This window comes from Emys orbicularis, chromosome 10 (assembly GCF_028017835.1).
Source record: "Emys orbicularis isolate rEmyOrb1 chromosome 10, rEmyOrb1.hap1, whole genome shotgun sequence".
Taxonomy (NCBI): domain Eukaryota; kingdom Metazoa; phylum Chordata; order Testudines; family Emydidae; genus Emys; species Emys orbicularis.
Genome location: NC_088692.1, coordinates 40,486,476 through 40,509,745, shown reverse-complemented (window position 1 = coordinate 40,509,745; position 23,270 = coordinate 40,486,476). Strand labels below are relative to the sequence as shown.

The window sequence follows — 23,270 nt, the reverse complement described above, 5'->3', positions numbered from 1 at the left end:
TAAAAATGGAAGTAAGCAATTTTTCAATACTAGTGTGACACTTTTGTATTTTTATGTCAGATTTTGTAAGTAGTTTTAAGTGAGGTGTAACATGGGGGTACAGAAGCCAACTCAGATTCCTGAAAGGGGTACATAATCTGCTCCAGAGCTCCACCTTGCCAAGGTCAGGTTGAAATGCTAGTGGCTTGTTTACTGCTCATGCTCCAGCACTGCACAGTGTGGGCTATAAGGCGCTTTGTAATAACTGAGCACTCTGGGGCATTAATGCCATGAACCAGGCTGTTCCTTTCTTTATCATACCCTGGTTGGGGCATGTGGGTAGACCCTCCCCCGCCCCCCCCCCCCCTTACTCTGCATGGGCACTAGTCTAATGGTCAGAGCCTGAGTCAAGACCCAAGCAGGATAGGAGCACTAGGGCCAAGGCAGGTACAGAATCATAGAATATCAGGGTTGGAAGAGACCTCAGGAGGTCATCTAGTCCACCTCCCTGCTCAAAGCAGGCCCAATACCATCTAAATCATAGGAACAATTGGGGCTGCTGGTACTATGGTAGGTCTGGCAAGGCCTCTCAGTCAGGTGATTTGGTCACTTGGTGGTCCACCAGCCCTGGCTTCTCCCCGTTGCCCCTCAGGGGTTAGCAGCAGCTCACCACTGCTGAGTCCCAGCATGCCTTGCGCTGCCACGGCCTGAGTGTGCAAGTCGGAGTGCCTGCTGGGGCTACCCACCCTCAGCAGGTACAGGCACCTCCCGCGCCCTGCGGCAAGGTTCGGCTCCGGCCTGGGTGTGGAGGGTGAGGGGGCGGCGCTTGAGGCGGAGCCCGCCGGGCCGCTTCACATCTCACTTCCTACGCGCCGTGCTGGGGGCTTAGCCTCGGGAAGAGGCGGGGGGGGGGAATCTCAGAGGGGCAGTCTCGGCCCGAAAGAGGCAGTGGCAAGTGGGGAGGACCGGGACCGGGGTCGGCGCAGAGCGAGCGGAGCCGGAGCCTGAGCCATGGGCCTGGTCTACACTACGACTTTAATTCGGATTTAGCTGCTTTAATTCGAATTAACGCTTGACCCGTCCACACAACGAAGCCATTTAATTCGAATTAAAGAGCCCTTTAATTCGATTTCTGTACTCCTCCTTGACGAGAGGAGTAGCATCTAAATCGGTATTGTTAATCCGAATTAAGGTTAGTGTGGCCGCAATTCGAAGTTATTGGCAATTCAATGTTATTGGCTACCCACAATGCAACGCTCTGGAAATCGATGCTACTACGGTAGCTTGGACGCACACCACCGAATTAATGGTGCCTAGTGTGGCCGAATACATTCGAATTTATAAAATCGGTTTCCTAAATTCGAATTATATAAATTCGGATTAATCCTGTAGTGTAGACATACCCATGGTGGCAGCGGCGGAGAGAGGTAAGAGCCGGGCGGTATAGACACCTCTCCTCAGAACCGGGGGGAGTGCTGCACCAGGTGACTGCAGTGGTATCGGGTGACCAGCCCCCTCACATGACTGAGGTGTCGTCTGACTGTTTCCCCAGAGCTGGGTCGGGTGCTTCTGCTTGCCCCTGGGCGTTGTGCACAATCTTCCCTTCCCCAGTCCCTCGCTGGGACCTTGGACACCCCGCCGTTAGGGAGGAGTTCGGGGACCCCAGTTCCCCGGGGTCAGGCCTGCTGCTGCAGGGCCTGGGGACCCTCTTCTCTGGGCCTGTCTCCGCAGTGTATGGTGCTCTAATTCCCTTCCCTTTGCACTGTGGGCCATGCCAGCCTACTGCTGAATCCAGGAACCTTTAGGATTAGTGTGTTACTATGTGTATTATGGCAGCGCCTAGGAGCCCCACTCATGGAGCAAGATCCTGTTGTGCTAGGCACTGTACAAACACAGAACAACTCTGTATTTGTCCTCTCCTCAGGATTGGGTCCGATCCACAAGCTCAGACCAGGGGATTCCCCCAACTTGCCAGTTGTCACAGAGTTGCTCTAATATGCCACCATAGAGCCTGAGGTGCCCACAGCACCTCCACCCAATCTGGGATAGCCGTCACCCCCCACTGCAGAACTCTGAATTACTTCAAAACCATGTCCTCATGGTTGCTCCAACAAGCTGCTTCTGCGTTGCCCAGGGTGGTTAACCCAACTCTATACCACGGTCTTGATATTGTTTTAACTCACCGCACCATCCCAATGTCCTATGGCAGGTTACAGTGCTGTATGTAATGGAGTGAGAGGTGATGAGCATTGGAAGAGGTCTATGCTGGTAAATGTAGTATAGTTCCCTGAAACTGTTGGTAACCCCACAACATTAACCCTGGCAATTGTTGCGTTGTTGACTATATACTTGCTAATAACTGTAAATTTCTAGTGCACTCACAGTGTATGTAGGTGCTACATATAAGAATCAGTAGAATCTGTATTATGAGAGAGAGACTATTGAATGTCATTGGGAATTAGTGTGCATGTGTGTATAATCACACATGGGTAAAAGCATTTTGCTTCCTCACACAGTTCCCTTTACAGCTTTTTAGTACTTTGAATATTTTGTATTTCAAAAATTGAATATGTTAAGACTCCATCCCTTCTGCCTGTGCTATGCCCCTCACCTCTTTCTGCCTCTTCACAAGGAATGGATCAATTTGACTGGAAGAGGGGTGGGTAGGTCTATCAGAGCAGGAGGGGGCAGTTTGGCTCCCAACACCTCACTTAGCCAGGAACTTGACCCCACACACTAGGGTGACCAGACGTCCCGATTTTATAGGGACAGTCCCGATTTTGGGGGCTTTTTCTTATATAGGCTCCTATTACCCCCCACCCCTTGTCCCAGTTTTTCACACTTGCTGTCTGGTCACCCTACCACATACACACCCCATGCTTTTCACTACAGAGATCTGCCCTCCTCAGATTCCACCAGGCTCAAGTTGAGCTGTTCTGACAGGGCTGCTGCTCAGGAGTTCAGCCACTCCAAAAGGGGCATGTTGAATCCTGAGCCACTTGCCCAGGGCCCTGGGGGACAGATTGCTGTTGCTCCCATTTCTGAAATGGCAGCCCACAGAGAGAGACTCCCAGCATGCTCTGCAGCCTGCCTGTTTGTGCCATGGCATGCTGGCAGCCACAATTCTCTATTAATTCTGCTGGTAGCTTAAGGGTTTGTGGTGAAAATTAGAGCTGCCTGAGGTAGATTGGCACACTTATAGCCACTAGTAAATTTCCATATAATTTGACATACACTTCACCATACTATGAATACTAAACAGAATTCTGTAAACCAGTTTACAGTGACCAGTATGTCAGGTCTAATATACTCTAAAATGAATATTACTTGTATAACACCATAGACATGCACGATACTTTATTATACAGGTATAAAGAGATTCCTGGCCCCAAAGAGCTGGTCTGCGCAACCTTACCTTTGTGTGGAGACCCACTGAAATTAATCGGTACTGGCACGGGGTAAGGGTCCCCATCCATGCAGATCCAATTGTGGGATCAGGGCTTAAGAGAAGAACAGGAAAAATCGACACAGGGATACCAAATAGCATCTCACAATTATTAGTTAGTGTTAGTTGATATATCTATATACTGTATTTAAAATAGGGTTTTTTAATTATTAGCAGATCAAACTGACACTTGTCTATTGTCAATGACAAACTTTCAGTGAGTTTTGAATTCTAAATGTTACAGGATGTGTGTATATAAAAGTCCCAAGAATGGCACAAACTTTGTCAACATGAGCATATTTTGTAACGTAGACAATAACACGTTTGTTCACTCTTCAGCTTATTACAGGTTCCTAGTGCTTTTCTTCAACTGCCTCTTGACTTTTGGCTCTTACTTCTGCTTTGATATTCCCAGTGTCCTGCAGGAGCAGTTTCAAGGGGTAAGTAACTAGGTCACAAGGGGAAAGATAAAACTTTTGGTAGGCCCCCTTGACTGCAGTCAAAATGAAGACTGGGAAAGTGGTGTATAAATTGAAAAGCAGAGATTCCCAGTCACAAACAGGGAATTAAAAAAACCATTCTAATCTAGATACCCGAGAACCTGAGAGATGTTATGCTATGAAGAAGTCTAGTGCAGGGGTTCTCACAACAAATTTTTTGGTGGCCTCAGAGTGCGGCCACTAACTCTTGCTGGTGGCCGCTCTGACAATTTTTCCTAAAATACTTAATTAACTTTAGGAAAAACAAATAAATATGCACATGTCCAAATCATTGTAATTTATTTATGTAGGATTTATATTTATTTTTTTGCAGACTCAATAATAAAAATAATGCACAGTTCTCTCTATTCTTTACTGGACCTACACAAAATAGAAATACAAAGAAGGTGCTTTGCACATTCTTTTCTTTTTCCTTGTTGTTTCTTTTGCTTTTTTAGTTGCTATTTTTTTTTTATTATTTTTAGACTTGCTAGATACTAAGTCTGTAAAAAGTGATATTAACAAACATACAAATATCACTTTTCACAGCAGATTTACTCAGTCCCGGAAAGCCCTGGATGTGGAGGTGGGTACGGAGGCAGCAGGGGTCAGAGATGGGGAGGCAGTGGGTGCAAGCGGTGATGGGGGGGTGGTGAGCTTGGGGCCAAAGTCCACCACCATATGGCTGGGGAACGAAGCTCGAAGCCCTGTGGCTAGAGTCCGCCAACCGCCACCCCAGGACTGTAGCCCGACCCCATTGCCTCTGGGAAAGTGGGGAACTCACTGGCCTCCTGCTCCTCCAGTTTTGTGTCTCCAGAGGGAGGCAGGGCCCAATCATTTCTGGTGGCCCTGGGGGAGCAACCGCTGCTTTGGCCCCCCCACAATCACTGCCCAGGAGGCTGTGGCCACTAGAAAAGCCCCTGGTGGCCGCATTTGAGAAACGCTTGTCTAGTGCCAGTGATACATGCTAAGAAAGATGGATTCACTGTGTCCAGACAATGATATCTAGACAGTCCAGGAGAGATGGTAACATGTACAAAGCAAATGCAAGCAGTTGGAGGAACAATTGTTGTTTGGTGACTTATGTATATGTTACAGGCTAATATCTTTCCCATGCTCAGTCACAACATAGTGTAGGTTGTTAGTATTATATTTACAGGACCATCACGGTGCTTTACAAATAATAAGTCTGTTGTAGATTTTATAATCTAAATTGGATTGAAAGAATAGGGGTGTTTAAAAATTACCTAAATCAATTACATCAAGCTGTTGTAGTGACTGCAAGTGGGTCTGTGATTAAACTGAGAAGTAAAACAAATAATGCTCCTAACTGATACAAGTAAAGCCCTTTATTCTCTAGGGTTCATACTAATATCTCCACCTCGTTCACTGCACCAAGCCTCTCCTTTTTAAAAAAAATGAACTATCCGTATTGCAGAGTACATTTTCCTCCATAGAGGATTGGGTGCTGTTGTGTGCATTATTTTGTTGTAGACCAAGATCTGAGATGCTTACTTGGAGCTCTTGATTGTTTGTGCTACTGTGTGACGTTCCCCTCTGGTGTTATCTGGACCGGTGATCTGCTAGGTAACTCCAATCCTTGACTCTGGGAGCCAGCCTTACCCTGCTCTGCTGTGAGAACCCCCACTCCTGGGCTGTTCACGCACAGCCTCTGGCATGTAAGCTGCTTCTTGGATTGTGCAACTGAGGGCATGGCTACACTTGCGAGTTAGAGCGCATTAAAGCAGCCCCATGCACTCTGTAACTCATGATGCATCCACACTAGCAAGGCACGTAGAGCGCTCTGACTCCGTGGCTAGAGCGCTCCTGGTAATCCACTTCAGCGAGTGGAATAACATTTGATGTGCCCCCACTGGAGTGCCGCAGCGCCAGTGTGGATGCCCTGGTCTGTTAATGTGCTCTGATCAGCCTCCAGAAGTGTCCCACAATGCCTGTTCTAGCCACTCTGGTCATCACTTTGAACTCTACTGCCCTGCCTTCAGGTGACCAACCGTCAGACCTTCCCTTTAAATTCTCTGGGAATTTTTGAAAATCCCCTTCCTGTTTGCTCAGCCAGGAGTGGAGTGCTCTCAGCCAGTCTTTCCAGGTGACCATTCCTCCACGCGCCAGGTGATCCCCAGTGTGGAGCAATGGCGCGGTGCTGGACCTCATCAGTGTTTGCGGGGAGGAAGCTGTCCAGTCCCAGCTGCGCTCCAGTCGTAGGAATTACGATACCTTCGGGCAGATATCAAGGGACATGATGGAAAGGGGCCATGACTGGGACGCATTGCAGTGCAGGGTTAAAGTGAAGGAGCTACGGAATGCCTACTGCAAAGCCCACGAGGCAAACTGCCACTCCGGTGCTGCCCCCGCAAACTGCCGTTTCTACAAAGAGCTGGACGTGATACTTGAGGGCGACCCCACCTCCACTCAGAGTACCACCATGAACACTTCAGAGCCCAGTTGAACAAGGCAGGAGGAGGAGAAGGAAAGTGGGAGTGAGGGTGCTGTGGAGGAGGAAGACACCCCAGCATCCCTAGATGCATGCAACCAGGAGTTGTTCTCAAGCCAGGAGGAAGGTAGCCAGTCGCAGCAGCCGGTGCTTGGAGAAGGACAAACACCAGAGGAGGTGCCCAGTAAGCGGCTTTTATTTTGGGGAAGGAAGTTATTCGGTGTGGGCTCTTGGGGCGAGGAGGGTTAGTGCTACATGCATGCCTAGATGCGGAATAGGGCCTTGATGTGCTCTCTCACATCGCAGTAATCAGCCTCTGTGATCTCTTCAGAGGTCTCATCCAGAACTTGGGCAATGCGCTTGCGCAGGTTTCTTGGGAGAGCCACTGCGGTCCTTGTCCCAGTCAGGCTAACATGTCCGCGCCACTGTGCCATGAGCGGGGGGGGGGGGAGGGAGGGGAGAACCATTGCTGCATATGGGCCAGGGCGGAAACCGCATTGTAGTAGAAGACCCTCCCTTGCTTCCCAGCTCACCCTCAGCAGCGAGATATCTTCCAGGACAAACTCCTGTGGAAAATGTGGAGACAGTGTTCAGTATAGGGACCCCCTGCAGCTGTTGGCTCTCCCCAAGGCACAGAAACCCAGAGGACAGTATGGCCGTGAAACAATCAGTGCCCCTTGACCCTGTGCTTACTCACCGTTTTGGGGCTCCCATGGGTTATGTCTGCTTACTTTGGGATGGGCAAATTTTGCTATTGTGTAGACTGTGCTTGCCCTTAAGTATGGGGGAGTCATTGCTCTGTCTAGTGTGAACAATGCTGCCTCTGTTAAGTGTTGCATTTTGCCTTTACAGATGCAACCTTGAGATCTCAGCTGTCCGTGTTATCACCAACCGAAAGACTCCAAAGAATTAGAAAGAGGCCACGTAGAAGCAAAGACATGCTGCATGAAGTAATGCTGCAGTCCCTTAACGAGAATCTAAAAGTGCAGGAGTGGAGGGAGAGTGAAAGGAGGATCTGCCAGTAGAATGAGGAGTGCTGGCAGCAAAGCATAGATCAGCTGATAAGCATCATGGAGCGCCAAGCGGACTCGATGCATGGCTACAAGCGCCTGGAAGTGGAGCACTACCACACCCCCTGCAGCCCTTGTCCCAAAACTCTTTCCCTTGTGCCCCCATGTCACCTCCAACCCACTTTCCCCAACATCCGGGTTCTTATCGCCACCAGCTGCCTCCAACACCTGTAGCTTCACCACCCAGTCCTGAAAACTGACCCTTACCCACTGCACTCAACCCCCATCACCATGCATTATAGCCATCCTGAAGTGCAGCACTCATTGCACAGCACTCCAGACAGGAAGGCTGAGTATGATAACAGGACATACGCAAATCTGTGGTTGTACCGTTCCCCACCCCCACCCTCTTGCCCTTTCTGTTTCCCAAGCAGTTGTGTTTCTTTTCAATAAAATTGATTTTTTGGCTTTGAAAACATTCTTTATTATTGCATAAAGTAAAAGATACCTTAGCTCAGGAAAGCAACAGGCACTGCAAGTCAGCATAGCAAACACAGATTCCTACTAACATTGGAACCACTGCACTTCACTCCCGTGCAGGGCACCAAACATTACTCGTGGCTTTCAGCCTCAAATTGCTCCCTCAAGGCATCCCTAATCCTTGCTGCCCCGCACTGGGCCCCTCTAATAGCCCTGCTCTCTGGCTGTTCAAATTCAGCCTCCAAGTGTTGAACCTCCAAGTTCCATGCCTGAGTGAATCTTTCACCCTTCCCTTCACAAATGTTATGGACGGTACAGCACGCGGATATAACCGCGGGGATGCTGTCATCGGCCAGGTCCAGCTTCCCATACAGAGAGCGCCCTTTAAATGGCCAAAAGCACACTCCACAGTCATTCTGCACCGGCTCAGCCTGTTGTTAAACCGCTCCTTGCTGCTGTCAAGGCTACCTGTGTAGGGTTTCATGAGCCATGGCATTAAAGGGTAAGCGGGGTCTCCAAGGATCACAATGGGCATTTCGACTTCCCCTACAGTGATCTTCTGGTTTTGGGAAAAAAGTCCCGGCTTGCAGCTTCCTGAACAGGCCAGTGTTCTGATAGATGCATGCATCTTTCCGGGCTGGACTGCGTTAATGTCAGTGAAACGCCGACGGTGATCCACAAGCGCCTGGAGAACCATAGAGAAATACTCCTTCCGATTAACATACTCCGAGGCTAGGTGGGCTGGTGCCAGAATTGGAATATGCATCCCATCTATCGCCCCTTCGCAGTTAGGGAAACCCATTTGTTCAAAGCCAGCCACAATGTCATGCACGTTACCCAGAGTCACGGTTCTTCTGAGCAGGATGCGATTAATGGCCCTGCAAACTTGCATCAACACGATTCCAATGGTCGAATTTCCCACTCCAAACTGGTTAGCGACTGATCGGTAGCTGTCTGGAGTTGCCAGCTTCCAGATTGCAATAGCCACCCGCTTCTCCACCATCAGGGCAGCTCTCAATCTCGTGTCCTTGCGCTGCAGGATGGGGGCAAGCTCCTCACACAGTCCCATGAAAGTGGCTTTTCTCATCCAAAAGTTCTGCAGCCACTACTCGTCATCCCAGACTTGCAGGACAATGTGATCCCACCACTCAGTGCTTGTTTCCCAAGCCCAAAAGCGGCGTTTCACGGTGGAGAGCATGTCCATGAATGCCACAAGCAATCTCATGTCGGATGCGTTACTTGAGTCGATATCATTGTCAGACTCCTCACTGTCAGTTTGGATCTTAAGGAGTAACTCAACTGACAAACATGATGTGCTGGCGAGACTCGTCCGCATATTCCTCAGCAGTTCGGTCTCCATTCCCGCAGACCGAAAGGGAAGATAGAGCGCGCCGTACAAAAACTGTTGAAAGATGGTGCCAAATGTGGACGGAAGCACAGGGATTACTGGATACGAACCGATGCATCACGGGGCGTTGGGACAGGACCCAGAATGCCCTGCCCCCTTCCCACAAGCCACAGCGCCAGAATGGGAAGAGGTGCTCTGTGGCATAGCTGCCCATAATGCACCGCTCCCCCAATGCCGCTGCAAGTGCCGCAAATGTGGCCATGCCAGTGCGCTTGCAGCTGGCAGTATGGACAGACTGCAGCGCTTTCCCTACTGCGCTCTCCAAAGGCTGGTTTAACTCAAAGCTCTCTACATCTGCAAGTGTAGCCATGCCCTTAATGACACTAGCCAATACCTCCGGTCCCAGACACAACCCTAGGAACCTCTGTCTTGCAGTGTTCAGTTATGCCTGCTGGACACTGCAAGTTTCTATGAGTTTGTCAATTTAACAAAGAAATTGATATACACTAGGCTTGTTATCCCAAGGGGAGACTCTGACTTTTTTAATCAGAGAATTGTTTTTTTATCACAGAAAACTAGGATCCCTGCCGATCATTACTGCTGATGGATTATGTTCAGTCTCTGGCAAAGGGATGGGTTTACTCATGTGCACCCTCTGCTAGTAGATCCAAGACATGTGATTGGCTAAAGTTCACTGTCCTTCCTAGATTATGGAGCTGGGCCTATGACTTTTAGAAGGCCTGCAAGAAATTCTTACACACTCGGATAATAAAGACTTCTGAAGAGACCCCAAACTAAGACAGGTTCAGAGAAGGAGAGTGTGCATCATTGCTACTGTTTTGTGGTGACGGCATTGAACTATGATTTAGGAGATCTGGTTCCAGTTCCTTATAAAAGTTTTTATAGCAGGGAGCTGGAATGAGGTCTCATTATTGAAGCTTCATTAGTTTTATAAAAGCTTTCATAGAATCATAGAATGTCAGGGTTGGAAGGGACCTCAGGAGGTCATCCAGTCCAACCCCCTGCTCAAAGCAGGACCAATCCCCAGGCCAATGCTCAAACCACTGAGCTATCCTGCAGAATACTTCCTGGTACCTTTATTTAGTATCAGATCATTAAAAATTAAGCTACAGCTGATTAAAATAAACAGACCAAGTGCATTTTGCAATGCAGTATCCTTGCCTTTCTCTTTGATTCAAATCTCAGTGGTGTATTTATAAGAGGTGCTGAGACCCCACAGCCCCTATCAAAGTCATATGCCAATATATATTTATGCCTGTATCTGTAATTATCATTCCATGCATCTGAAGAAGTGGGGTTTTTACCCATGAAAGCTTATGCCCAAATAAATCTGTTAGTCTTTAAGGTGCCACTGGACTCCTTGTTGTTTTTGTGGATACAAACTAACATGGCTACCCCTCTGATACTTGGTATCATAGCTATGAATGTCAAACCACAGTCATTTCCAATGGGTTTCCCAGTTGCCAGTGGGAAATAGGTTCTGCTGTAGTCTCTTATGATCCCTTGTATATTGTTGCAGCTCCTTTGTCACTCAGAACATTTTAATTACTGTCGTATCCTCAAGATGGATACGCTATACACACAAGGCCACTGAAAATCTTTAAATTCCTTCTATCAGGTTGGGAAGTGAGTGGTGGAGATGAGTCTAGAAAGGAAGTCAAAACCAGGCTCTTGTACCTATTGAGGCCCACCACCCAAAAAGAAGGTTTGGCTAATTATTGTGTAATGCAAATTAGACCTCTATTACTGTTGGAATACAGACTTTTTATGTCCACTTGTTACACAGAACCTAACCTGCCCCAATGGAACCCAGCATAATGGCACTGGACATAATGGCACATTGGCCTGTGTGGAAGGTCTGGGGATGACGCCTGCACAGTACAACCTGCTGTATGCAATCTATGCTTGGACGTGAGTCACCTTTCTTCTGTTTAAGGGAGGTATCATGTGCACTGGTCATAGGATGTGCAGGGAGTAAAACCAAATGTTTGTGGTATTCTCCCTAGGAATGCGCTGGTGGTGATTCTGGCTGGATTCCTGATTGATAAACTGGGAAATCACTGTAAGTCCCAATTATTTCGTTATAGCTGATCTTTCTTCTTGCACAGAAGTGACCTTTCCAGCTATTCCTTCAATGGAAAGAGATATTGCTTCCCAACACCAGAATCACCTTTTCAGTAAGGTGAAGGGATGAAGCAGTGTGGGCAACAAAACAGAGCAAACCAAGGAAGGTACTTCCTTCTGGTGTGGAGAGAAGATGGGTGTAACAAAGGCTGCTCCATAGAATTACAAGCATCAGGGATCTCTGCTGTAAACTTGCACAGCTCCCCCTTTGGCCTGATTGTAGATCACTAGAATTTAGTATGACACACAACAGTTGAGTAAACATTGTTTTAATCTCCTGACACACAATAAAAGGAAGACAGGTAAGTTCAGAGCTGGCAGTGATCCTTTATCTACAAACTTTACACTCTTAATGTGACTGTCTGATAGTCCTGTATTCTTCTCTTCTACATGGCCTTCTATTTGGTATCTGTCATCATGGTATCTAAGCTCCACAACACAATAAGGAATACAGCCCTGGCCATTCCCTGTGGGGCTGGTCAGCATTCTTGTCTCTGTTTTTGCAGATGGGGACACTGGCACAGAGGTGAGGTTACTTGGCCAGTGTCAAAGAGTCAGTGGCAGAGCTAGGAGTGAGACTCAGGAGTATGAAGCTTATAGGCTTGTGGTTGAGCCATTTAATGTTCCTTTGCCTCAGTTTCCCCATGTATAAGGCACACGATAATATTTCTCTCCTCTGCAAAGTGACCTAAGATCCTTCAATGAAAGGGGCTATATAGTAGTAAAATAATATGTCATAGAGTCAATTTGATGGGAGACCCAGGGATAAAAATTCAGAGCTCCTTTCAAATTTTCCTATTGCACAGTAATTTTGTCTTTTTATTTATTTATTGTATTTATCCGTTGCCTTTATTTCAATGTGTCCCTGTGTTTTTCTGTCTCCCTCCCTAGTTGGTGTCTTTCTTTTCTCTTTCCTGACTGTCTTGGGATCGTCCATCTTCGCTCTGGGCTCTCACTTCAAGGGAACTCCGTACCTTCTGCCGCTGATGCTGACAGGACGGTTGCTGTTTGGATCTGGGAATGGGTCACTTACCAGTAAGGAATCTGAGAACTCCTCTCCTGGTTAGACCCCAACAATGGGAGGACAAATGGGATTTTTGCCGCTGGGCCTTTGTTCCTACAGTCAGACCTTCATCTGCTCTGTGCACCAGGAACCAGGCCTGAGTGGTGATGGATGAGGAGAGAGTATTTGGTCTGCCTGCTGGGAGTTGTAGAACTTTCATCTGCCCTTCTAATGTTAAGAACCATCATTTTAACCAGCCTTTGCCCCCTTCTGGGAGCAGCAACTGCAATACTCACACTACAGCTTGGCTTTTCAGAAGCCACTTGACCTCCCCCCGTTGCGGCAGTGGTAAGGACTATCCCAAAGGGGTGCTAATCTGATACACTGTATCTCTAACTCAGATATCCAAGAGTCTTTGACTCTGATCCCATCTGGCCCACCGAGCATGAATTGGGAAATTGCCCCAGGTATGTGTGTTTAATGCTCTGGGCTCGGTTTCCGTGCATTTGTTAATATAGCCCTTTCTCCTCTGTTCCCACCCCCTCTAAGTTGTGCAGAATCACATCACTGCCTTCTGGTTCAAGGGGAAGGAACTGGCCTTGGCATTTGGACTGACCCTCTCCTTCTCCCGGCTTGGGAGTGTCCTCAACTTCTTCTTCACCCAGCAGTTTGAGACCCACTTTGGTATCCAGTGGACACTCTGGGGAGGTGAGCTTTTCCTTCTGGCTTCCGCTTCACTTGCCTCTAAGCCCAAGACAAAGCAGCCAAGTGATACTGTCTAACTCTGGTAAAGAATATGCATAGGAAAGAGAGTGAACCTGGTGTGTGGCAGGTGGGCTGTGTGTCTTCCAGACAACGTTCCCTTGCTCTCCTTCCTGGCTTGAGGACACAATAGAAGATGCTTCATTGCTGGCTGAAGCTTCCTTCTAAAACTGTTGCATTTACCTCTAGCTTTGTTTGCAGCCTTTCTGTGACTTTACAACACTTGAAGGCATGTGTGAACAGTATTGTGTGTGAATGTATACTCCCATTGACTCAATGGAGTAAAACTGAATTACTTGTGTGTGTACACACACACTGCTATATTCTGGGTTGGCAATTCACTCTGACCAATTCCCACTGAGTCGATGATAGTTTTGCCTGTAGACAGACTTTAACATGGGTCAAATTCTGAATATTTATAGATTTAGGACCTCACCTCAAGAAAGCATGTGTCTGTGTGCGCATGCGCGCGTATGTACAGGGGGTGCGGGATTTTCACTTTCCTGGTTTTGGTGCAGTTCTGCTCTGGCCTTTGCTTGACGGTTTTTTCCTTTTTACATTGACAAATGGAATCCCTGTGTAGCAGACACTATGATGTAGGGTCATAATATTGCTAGATGATGATGGTGCCTGGATATTATGGTGGTGGGTGTGTTAAAAATGCCTTGGAGGAGATGGTAAAGGGAATCACTGTGTTTGTACTTTGTGTGGGGTCTCTTGGAGATGGGGAGTGTAGGATAAATATATTTACCAAGTAACAAATCAGTGAATGTTGTACCAGTCCTATTCAAGGATGTGATTCCAGCCGAGAGGCAAGTATGAGAAAAATCCTGCCCCTCTGCCCTACTAAGATGTTCTCACAACCAGCTCTGCTTTAACAGATTCACCTCCAGATCTTTGCTGTGTACTCGGGTGATAATTTTCCAATTGCAGCAGCATCAGAACAACTTGAGTATCCTACATGTGGAGGGTTAAATACACCAATGCTAAGCAAATGCACATCTGAACAGGCTTTTCAAGTGAACTTTGCTTGATTTTTCCAAAGGATTCAGTTAGAAAACTGATCTGATTTGCAACAGTCACTTGGGGGCAAATTCACTGCTGGTATAACCCAGTGTAACTCCATTGACTTCTTTCTGAGGAGTTGTACCTGTTTACACCAAGGCTCAATTTGACCTTCCTTATCTGCAGTTACTCTACAAATGTGAAGCAGACCAACAAGTATGGGAGTTGTTTTTCTCCCCTCCATCTTCCGGAGATAGGCCGGGTGATCTCCTGGTCCCATGGACATTGGGGGTTTCTTTAGCTGTTTTCAATAACCAGGACTATTTTAATCCTCAGCTGGGGGAGGAGGGTATCAATAAGCAGAAATATTAATACTAAAGCATAGAATCACAGAAGATTAGGGTTGGAAGAGACCTCAGGAGGTCATCTAGTCCAACCCCCTGCTCAAAGCAGGACCAACCCCAACTAAATCATCCCAGCCAGGGCTTTGTCAAACCGGGCTTAAAAACCTCTAAGGATGGAGATTTTACCACCTCCCTAGGTAACCCATTCCAGTGCTTCACCATCCTCCTAGTGAAATAGTGTTCCTAATATCCAACCTGGACCTCCCCCACTGCAACTTGAGACCATTGCTCCTTGTTCTGTCATCTGCCACCACTGAGAATAGCCGAACTCCATCCTCTTTGGAACCCCCCTTCAGGTAGTTGAAGGCTGCTATCAAATCCCCCCTCACTCTTCTTTTCTGCAGACTAAACAAGCCCAGTTGCCTCAGCCTCTCCTCGTAAGTCATGTGCCACAGCCCCCTGATCGTTTTCGTTGCCCTCCGCTGAATTCTCTCCAATTTGTCCACATCCTTTCTGTAGTGGGGGGCCCAAAACTGGACGCAATACTCCACATGTGCTGAATAGAGGGGAATAATCACTTCCCTCGATCTGCTGGCAGTGCTCCTACTAATGCAGCCCAATATGCCGTTAGCCTTCTTGGCAACAAGGGCACACTGCTGACTCATATCCAGCTTCTCATCCACTGTAATCCCCAGGTCTTTTTCTGCAGAACTGCTGCTTAGCCAGTCGCTCCTCAGCCTGTAGCAGTGCATGGGATTCTTCCATCCTAAGTGCAGGACTCTGCACTTGTCCTTGTTGAACCTCATCAGATTTCTTTTGGCCCAATCCTCCAATTTGTCTAGGTCAGTCTGAACCCTATCCCTACCTTCCAGCGTATCTGCCTCTCCCCCCACCTTAGTGTCATCCGCGAACTTGCTGAGGGTGCAATCCATCCCATCATCCAGATCATTAATAAAGATGTTGAACAAAACTGGCCCCAGGACTGACCCCTGGGGCACTCCGCTTGATACCGGCTGCCAGCTAGACATTGAGCTGTTGATCACTACCCGTTGAGCCCAACAGTCTAGCCAGCTTTCTGTCCACCTTATAGTCCATTCATCCAATCCATACTACTTTAACTTGCTGGCAAGAATACTGTGGGAGACTGTATCAAAAGCTTTGCTAAAGTCAAGCTATATCATGTCCCCCACTTTCCCCATATCCACAGAGCCAGTTATCTCATCATAGAAGGCAATCAGATCTTATTATATTATCAGATCTTATTATAAAATCAGTGAAAACTTGGCCTTACAATGTTTGCAACCCAAACTTTTCAGTCTTGTGCTGATCCATACATTGTAAAGGATCCAACTTGTGTCTCAATGGAGAAGTACTAGTCATGTTGTAAGAGAGAAGCCAGGAAGATGAATTGTGCAGAGGGCTCTGTCATTCAGCTCTCCCTGCTCCAGGGAAGTCCTAAAATCTCTTCTGTGTTTGCAGGTACCCTGCTCTGTATGTTGGGTTTTATTTCAGCCATCACAGTCAGCGTGCTGGACAAAGTGGGCATGAAGCAGCTTGGCTTGGATGGGGTTATCCAGCAAGAGTCCAAGAAAGTGGTACGTGGAATACAGACCGCCTTTTCCTCCAGAGCCTTGAGGTTCTGGCATGGGCTAACTGAATTTTGTTGTCTCTGCTGAGTTTATTTTGTGACTGAAGTTTGCAATAGCAGTAGCTGATCTTGGCCAGAAGAGGGAGCCAATGCCACTTATCCAAGTTTTATATGGTAGTTCTTCATATAAGTCTCTTAGGCTTCTGCAGCTGCAAACAACAAGGGATCGTGAAAATTAAACTAAACAAAGAGAATAAATGTTGCCAGCCTATCAGAGACCAGAGCCAGCACTCTGAGCATGAGGGGTCAGCAAACATTCACCTGAGTTCATTGTGCAAGTTGCTTGTGAATACAGATGAGATTCTAGCCTCCTCTTGTGTGATTTACAGAGTAATCTGGTCAGAACTAGCTCATCTTCCTGCCAAGGCAGAACCAGTCTTTGTACTACACTCTCCAAGAGTATGTCTACACTGCAATTAGATACCTGTGACTGGCCCATGCCAGCTGACAAGCCCAGCTGGGTTAAGGGCCTGTTTAATTGTGGTGTAGACGTTCAGGGCTCAGGCTGCAGCCTGAGCTCTGGGACCCTCCCAAATGTCAACACTGCAATTAAACATCCTGGTGAGCCCAAGTCAGCTGGCATGGGCCAGTCACGGGGGTCTAATTGCAGTGTAGACATACCCTTAGTGTCCCAAGTAACAGGGCTGCCATTGTTTCAGGTCATCAGATCCATTAAACTTCAGATGAGTATACCCTGACGGAAGGTCTTAATGATAGTTTTCCATTCTTAATGTACTGGTTATATTCTGGTATTTCCCTTCATTAATAACTCCTAGTTATACCTACATCCCTGCTGTGCTTCATCCCATGGTTTGCCTCTGGCAGCTGCTAGTTCTGCTCAGAAAAGTCTTGTGCTGCTACAGACTTTTATGAAGGGAAGGAAAAGCACTTGACCATACTGCCAGAGAAGGGTAGTGTGTGGGTGTGGAGGGGCACAGCAAATGCTGGAACTCCCAGAGGCGAATGAGTGACCTTTCAGACTCCAGTCACCAGCTGGCCCTTCTCATGGAATAGTAGAGGAAGAAGGTAACATCGTTATGAAGTTGGAAGTAGTCTGTATCCTATTAATCTAGGGGGCTTTTCTCTTTACAGCGAGTTCAGGATGTCCGGCGACTGCCACTTTGCTACTGGCTCCTAGTCCTAACCATCATGTTCTTCTACAACGGGGTCTTCCCTTTTGTGGCAGATGCCAGGTACTGACTAGAAAGGTAGCATTGGTGCTGGTAACTGTTCCCAGCACTGGAGCTTCAGTACAGAGCTAACAGTGTCCATCTCCCTCTCCATTCAGCTAGCAGGGGCATCTCAGAGGAATGGGGAGCTTTCCAAATAGCTTGTTCACTGCTGCCTTTGTGAGCACAAAGCCAGAAAGGGAGCAATGTCCTTCTCAAGCAAGGTGCTTAATATTTAGCTATAGAACATCAGGGTCCTTTGATTCGTCTCTCCCTTGCACTGTGTTATGCAACCATCTCTGAAGATGATGTGAGACATGGGGATTTCCAGTCCAAAGCAACCTTAAAGGAATGTGGATTCTTCCAAAACTCCAAAGATTGGGGAAATTCCAAATCTGGTTTCCTGCAAATTAATACTTCTCCCCTGACCTAGGTGGAACAATGGCAAAGAGGAAACCCATCTGACCAGCACCTGAAAGGCTCATGAAGTGCATCTAAATGGAACTGCTCAGCTTCTGGGGTCAGGGGGTTTGTGCTGCATAAATCCATTCAAGTAAAACACTTACTGGAGTGGCAATGTCAACAGGAGGAAGGTGCTGAGGGCTCCAATGGGGTCAGATTCATGTCCACTGATGCTGTAAAGTGTTTCCTGGCTAAACAACTCAGAACCATTGCAGCCTTCCCAAGATGCTTTCCAAGACTGCCACACATGTGAGCAGCTGCCTGGAAGGTGGCCAGCAGCCAGCATCTTAAGATAAGGCATAGATTAAAACTGCTGTGCATGGCAGTTCCTACAGCACACTGCCATTTCCAAAATGCTAGAACAGGGGTAGGCAACCTATGGCACGCGTGCCAAAGGCGGCACACGAGCTGATTTTCAGTGGCTCTCACACTGCCCAGGTCCTGGCCACTGGTCCGGGGGGCTCTGTATTTTAATTTAATTTTAAATGAAGCTTCTTAAACATTTTAAAAACCTTATTTACTTTACATACAACAATAGTTTAGTTATATATTACAGACTTATAGAACGAGACCTTCTAAAAACATTAGAATGTATTACTGGCACATGAAACCTTAAATTAGAGTGAATAAATGAAGACTTGGCACACCACTTCTGAAAGGTTGCCGAACCCTGTGCTAGAACCACAGTGGGAGGGAATGCAGTTAGAGTAGCAGACTAGGGGTCGAGAGACCTGGGTTCTGCCCGCCCTGGCTCTGACACAGACTCTATATAACCTTGGGGAAAGTGCTTCTCCTCTGTTTGTTTTCCCCATTTTGCACATGGCTATACTGCTACTTTTCGCACAGGCGGCTTGCAAAACTTAACATTAGCAAAGTGCTTTGAGATCTTGGGAGAAAAATGAAAGGAGGACTCTATATTTATAAATACAAACAAACAGCTCAGCAGTTTGGGGTGGAGAGGGGTTCTTGCAGGCTTGCTGCAGCAATTAACAAAAAAGGTCCTAATATTAGAACCTAGTGAAAGCAAAATGCACAGTACTGGGATCTTTGGGGCTCTCCCTGCACTCCCTGAAATGGACTCTCTGGCCAGCTGTCATCTGCTTACCTTACCCAGAAATGGTCCCCATACAGCCTGATTCCTGCACTGCTGTATCCCCACGTTCTATCATGGAGCAATACTCCACACTGCCTCCGGAACAAAGAGTCATGTTTCAAATATCAATTTTGGCAGATTAATTCCAGGCTTGTTTCCAAAACAAGAATCATGGCTCAGTGCCTTCCGTGTCATTGATTACTTGGATCTGTGGAAGTAAATCTGCAGGGACAGCATTTTGCTGCCCCAGCGCTACAGAGAAGTTCAGCTGTCCTCAAAATAATTCTAGTCACTTAAAAGCAACCAGTCAAAATCTAGGTGAGAAGAGGGTTTACAAATAAATTAGTTTCTCAAAGCTGCTAAGCAGTGGCTGGCCACTAGAAATCTAGGTGCCCTACAAAGGATTTTAAAAACACTAGGTTTATGCCATTTTTGTCCTCCATAATGTACGAAGGAGCTTGTTTTCCACTGTAGCGATATTGGGGCCTGTCTTCTCTGCTTTTATTGGATATCTTCTTGGAGCAGTAGAGAACTGGAGTGGGAAATTTCTGAGCCCTTAATCAAACGGTTGAAGTTGTTAAATGCTGATCCTTTCCTCCACTGTTTTGAGTTAATGTATCTAAAAATTTAACATCCCTCTCAGTCTTTTAGTTTCAGGGCTGAGAAATCTTCTACTCCCCCAAGGAGACCACCAGGGAAAACAGGACTCGCTGTTCCTGGAATTTCCAAGATGCATGCCCCCCTCCCCATGCCCCAAAACTTTCAGGCCTCCTTTATCCATCATAAAGCAAGGAAGGGCACAAACCTCCCTTTCCCCCCCCCCCCCCAACAGACCTTTTTTTTCAGCACACCTTTTTAAAAAATGATGAGAATGCAGATTGATTTGAGTTTTTGCTTTGACAAGTTCTCTAATTAAAAACTCCCTGTCCAGATGTGTGCTCAGACTTGCTTTGTGCCAAGATAACCAGACCAAGAATCCTAATGTAATTTTTTTTTTGTCCCCCTCAATTTTATTTTTAGCAAGTTTATCCAGGATAAGTACTCTGGCTACAGTCAGCAGGCAGCCGCTTACATTGCTGGGGCGGTATACGACAGCTCCCTTGTTCTCTCTGCAGCAGTTGGCATATTAATCGTGAGTACCCAGTATTTAGCAGAACATCAACTACATGGTGGATTGTCTGCTGATAGACCAAGGCTTAGTGCAAATAATATTTTGTGCGTCTCTGACAGAGATTGAGAGTTTAGAGCTCTGGAGTTGGGTCATTAGTGATGCAGGGGGTTAACAGACTAGTTTAGAAACCCTGAATACCATTCTGTATTAGGTCAGAAGTGAAATGAGTTTGATCTCTGATCCCCTAGTTCCTGTTGTAGAAGAACGACAGCAATAGCTGAATACTCATGAGAGTCCCAAGATAAAACAGTGAGGGAAGTGTTGCAGGTCAGGATTGAGGGGCACAGGCAGAGCTTTGTAAGGGATGAGGAGCAGTAGCTTGCACAGAATCAACTCATGCTTTGTCTAATTTATCAATCCCTCACTTCCGTAAGCACTAAAATGCAACATACTGCCTTAAAACTAAAACCTTGGAGTTTCAAATTCAGGTGATTGGGAACATCCTTACCCTCTGATAGGCACACCAGTCTCTTCAGTCCCTCTCGGTACAGGTGAGGAACTGGAAATACTTTGTGAGGTGTTATTTTCCATTAGCTGATAAGTTATCATTTACCAGCACACATTGCTCAGCTGCGCACATTAAGGAGGAGTGCACTGGAGCCCTGGTGGAAACTGTGGGGGACTCTCGGTAAATCACCTTCTGTTTGTCCTTCATCAGGACTATGTAGGACTGAGAGGTGTGTTTGCAGTTGGTTGTGCTGTGCTGACTCTGCCAGTCTTTGCTCTCCTGGCATTTACATTTGTTCCTCCGCTTGTCTCTACCATCTGGCTGGGGATCACTTACTCCTTTGCTGCTGTAAGTATGTAGAAGCCACAGCATTAGCTGGTCACTTTATAACTCTGGTCCCTCCTCACTCCTTTCCAGACACTGGCATTTTACACTAACCAAGGGCTAAACATTGGGCATGTGTGCATTCTGAGGTCTTTGGATTACAAAGCCCAAAGGATGTAGTCAGCAAACACCCCCGTATAACCCAAAACAGCGTAAGGAACCCATTGGCATGGTCTGTGGGAAACATTAGCTGTTAAGCAGTACTGTCCTTTCATGACATCTTTTGAGCAGGATCTAGAGTGTCCACCTAAGTCAGTTATCCCAGCTCCTCATTGAGATGTTTGATTCTGAATTGTGTGTGCTTTAAGCTGACTGGAGTAACTGGAGAGGAAAGATATAGGCACTCTCATCATCCATTTACTGTAATCTTCTGGTCTGATAGTGGTCATTGGTGGATGAGTCAGAGGAAGGTGTAAACCCCTCCATAAGGCGTCCAAATGTGTAATGGGGACAACTTCCTTTCTCCCTCAGTCGATCAGCTAGTAGCCTGAAGCTGGGGCTTGAATTGTTAGACTCGTCTAGAAAGTGTCTCGGCAGCAAACTTTTCCTACTTTAACATCAGCCCATTTCATTACTCCTTACAACAGGCGAGTCTGTGGCCATCCATACCCCTTGTGGTTCCCCAGGCAACGTTAGGTACAGCTATGGGGCTTGCAACCTCTGTGCAGATGATTGGAATTGGCCTCTCCAATCTGATCGTTGGACACATTCTGGGAACCAAGTCCAGGTGAGAACTAGTGCCTTTTGTCTCTTAAGTAAAAGCCCACAAGTTGTGCTGATGGGGACTAAACTGAGAGCATAAAACCAGTTTTGTTTTTGGTCTAAACCAAGCATGGTTTCAGGACACGAAAGTCAACACCATGTGCTGATTCATTTTATTTGGATGTTATATAGCAAGAGGAAACACATTCTCACATGATCATTGTTTGTTCATCTTCTGGACCCAACAGTGAACTAAAGATCCCACTATGGCGCTGGCAACAGATGATGATCTTCATGCTGGCAAACACCATTGCATGCATTACTGCCTCTGTTAGCCTCAACGTGGTGGACAAGCAGCAGGTAGTAACATGCTTAAACTTTCATTACCCTCCTACCTCCAGGGCAAGATGCCTTGGACACTAGGTATTTCCTACAAAAAGTGCATTGGGGCAGTTCTTAGGTGTAAACTTAGCTCCCAACATGTTGGTTTGAAAGAGACCTTAGGTAGTGCAGAGTTTGTATAAGGAAGGTTTTCTCACTGACTCGGGATAGGTACTGTTGAGTTGGTCACTGCAGAATATCCTGCAGATACCTACTGCTTTCCGTGTTTTGTTACCATACTTTTTAAGATAGGAGTGAGTGGCAATGGTGGGAACTACCAGTATCACATATGTTGGTGGCCTAATCACACATTCCTTCCCCAAGATGGGTTGCACAAAATATTGAAGACCCAAATATCTGCTGAAAGGTTGTCTGTAAGCTACACACATTCTCTAGGAAAGCTACTTGTTTGTTTCACTATCTGCTTCTCTGAATTGCCAGGGTGGGACACTGAACAGAGCAACAAAGCGATCATCTGCAGAACAGGTCAGACAGCCTGTAGACACAGCACCGCTCCTGGATGAAGTGGGAAATGAAGGGTTCATCAACTAAGCAGCATCAGGATGCCCTATTTTGGATCCTACAGTGACAGAGTACAACTGGTTGCTGGCACAGTATTGTCCCTCTTTATTTCCAATTGTATGCTTTTAAGGAATACATTGTAATGTTTTTAGTTGTTTTTTTTTTTAACAAGGATAACCTTATTCAGTCATCCATGAAAACAAGCTGGTGTATGAAGGGAATTATGCATATGAAGGGAAAGTTGTTTTGTTCCTTGTGTCTGGAACAAATCAGCCATATGGTACATTAAGCCAATGATGAAGCTTATGTGGTGCACTTTTTGAAATGGACTACACTACAATGTTTAGAGTCTAAACTCAATCCACCTGAAGTTTGTTCTAAGCAACTATATACCATCTTATAATTCACCTTAATTCATCATTATAAATGTGTCAGTGTAAGGTATTTCATTAAAATATCACTGCACCTTCACAGAAAGTTCCTCCTACAGTGGCGTGAATGGGTTGAGTAGCCTTCCATTTCAATAATTGCTGTTGATTGTCAATGTCCGTTCACAAATTCATTGTGTGTAAATAAGATTGCCACTTTGTCCTGGCAGAGGCTGTTGAGATTGTTTTTCTTATTTTAAATTGGCAAGACCAATTATGTGAAAACTAGCCAAACTTTTTGCTTAACACTCCCACAAGCTGCATTATTCAGATACAGCAATGTTACCTTCAAATTGTATGAAACTGTTGATCAAAAATAGTAAATAAACCCCCTTAAAACCTGATCTTATACTAGCGATTGTCAATGCATATTGATCATTGACTTGTACAGATATGTAAAACAATCATCT

The 23,270-nt window shown here is 46.5% G+C and overlaps 1 protein-coding gene across 1 annotated transcript; it reads left to right on the top strand.

Moving 5' to 3' along the window:
- Positions 1-1,384: 1,384 nt before the first annotated feature.
- Positions 1,385-22,462, top strand: LOC135885177 (major facilitator superfamily domain-containing protein 1-like). Its single transcript, XM_065412824.1, has 14 exons — positions 1,385-1,406; positions 3,764-3,864; positions 11,001-11,125; positions 11,221-11,276; positions 12,230-12,373; positions 12,743-12,808; positions 12,891-13,049; positions 15,932-16,047; positions 17,193-17,293; positions 19,845-19,956; positions 20,654-20,791; positions 21,415-21,554; positions 21,778-21,889; positions 22,352-22,462. The coding sequence occupies exons 1-14, from the start codon at positions 1,385-1,387 to the stop codon at positions 22,460-22,462; spliced, it is 1,503 nt and encodes a 500-aa protein (XP_065268896.1).
- The last annotated feature ends 808 nt before the right edge of the window (positions 22,463-23,270 follow it).

What these genes read in the sequence shown, in the direction of transcription:
- LOC135885177 (XM_065412824.1), top strand. Translation starts at nt 1,385, where the DNA reads ATGGTGGCAGCGGCGGAGAGAG. An exon ending in ATTCTGGGAACCAAGTCCAG is followed by an intron (nt 21,555 to 21,777) that starts GTGAGAACTAGT and finishes TGGACCCAACAG; the next exon opens with TGAACTAAAGATCCCACTAT. An exon ending in ACGTGGTGGACAAGCAGCAG is followed by an intron (nt 21,890 to 22,351) that starts GTAGTAACATGC and finishes CTGAATTGCCAG; the next exon opens with GGTGGGACACTGAACAGAGC.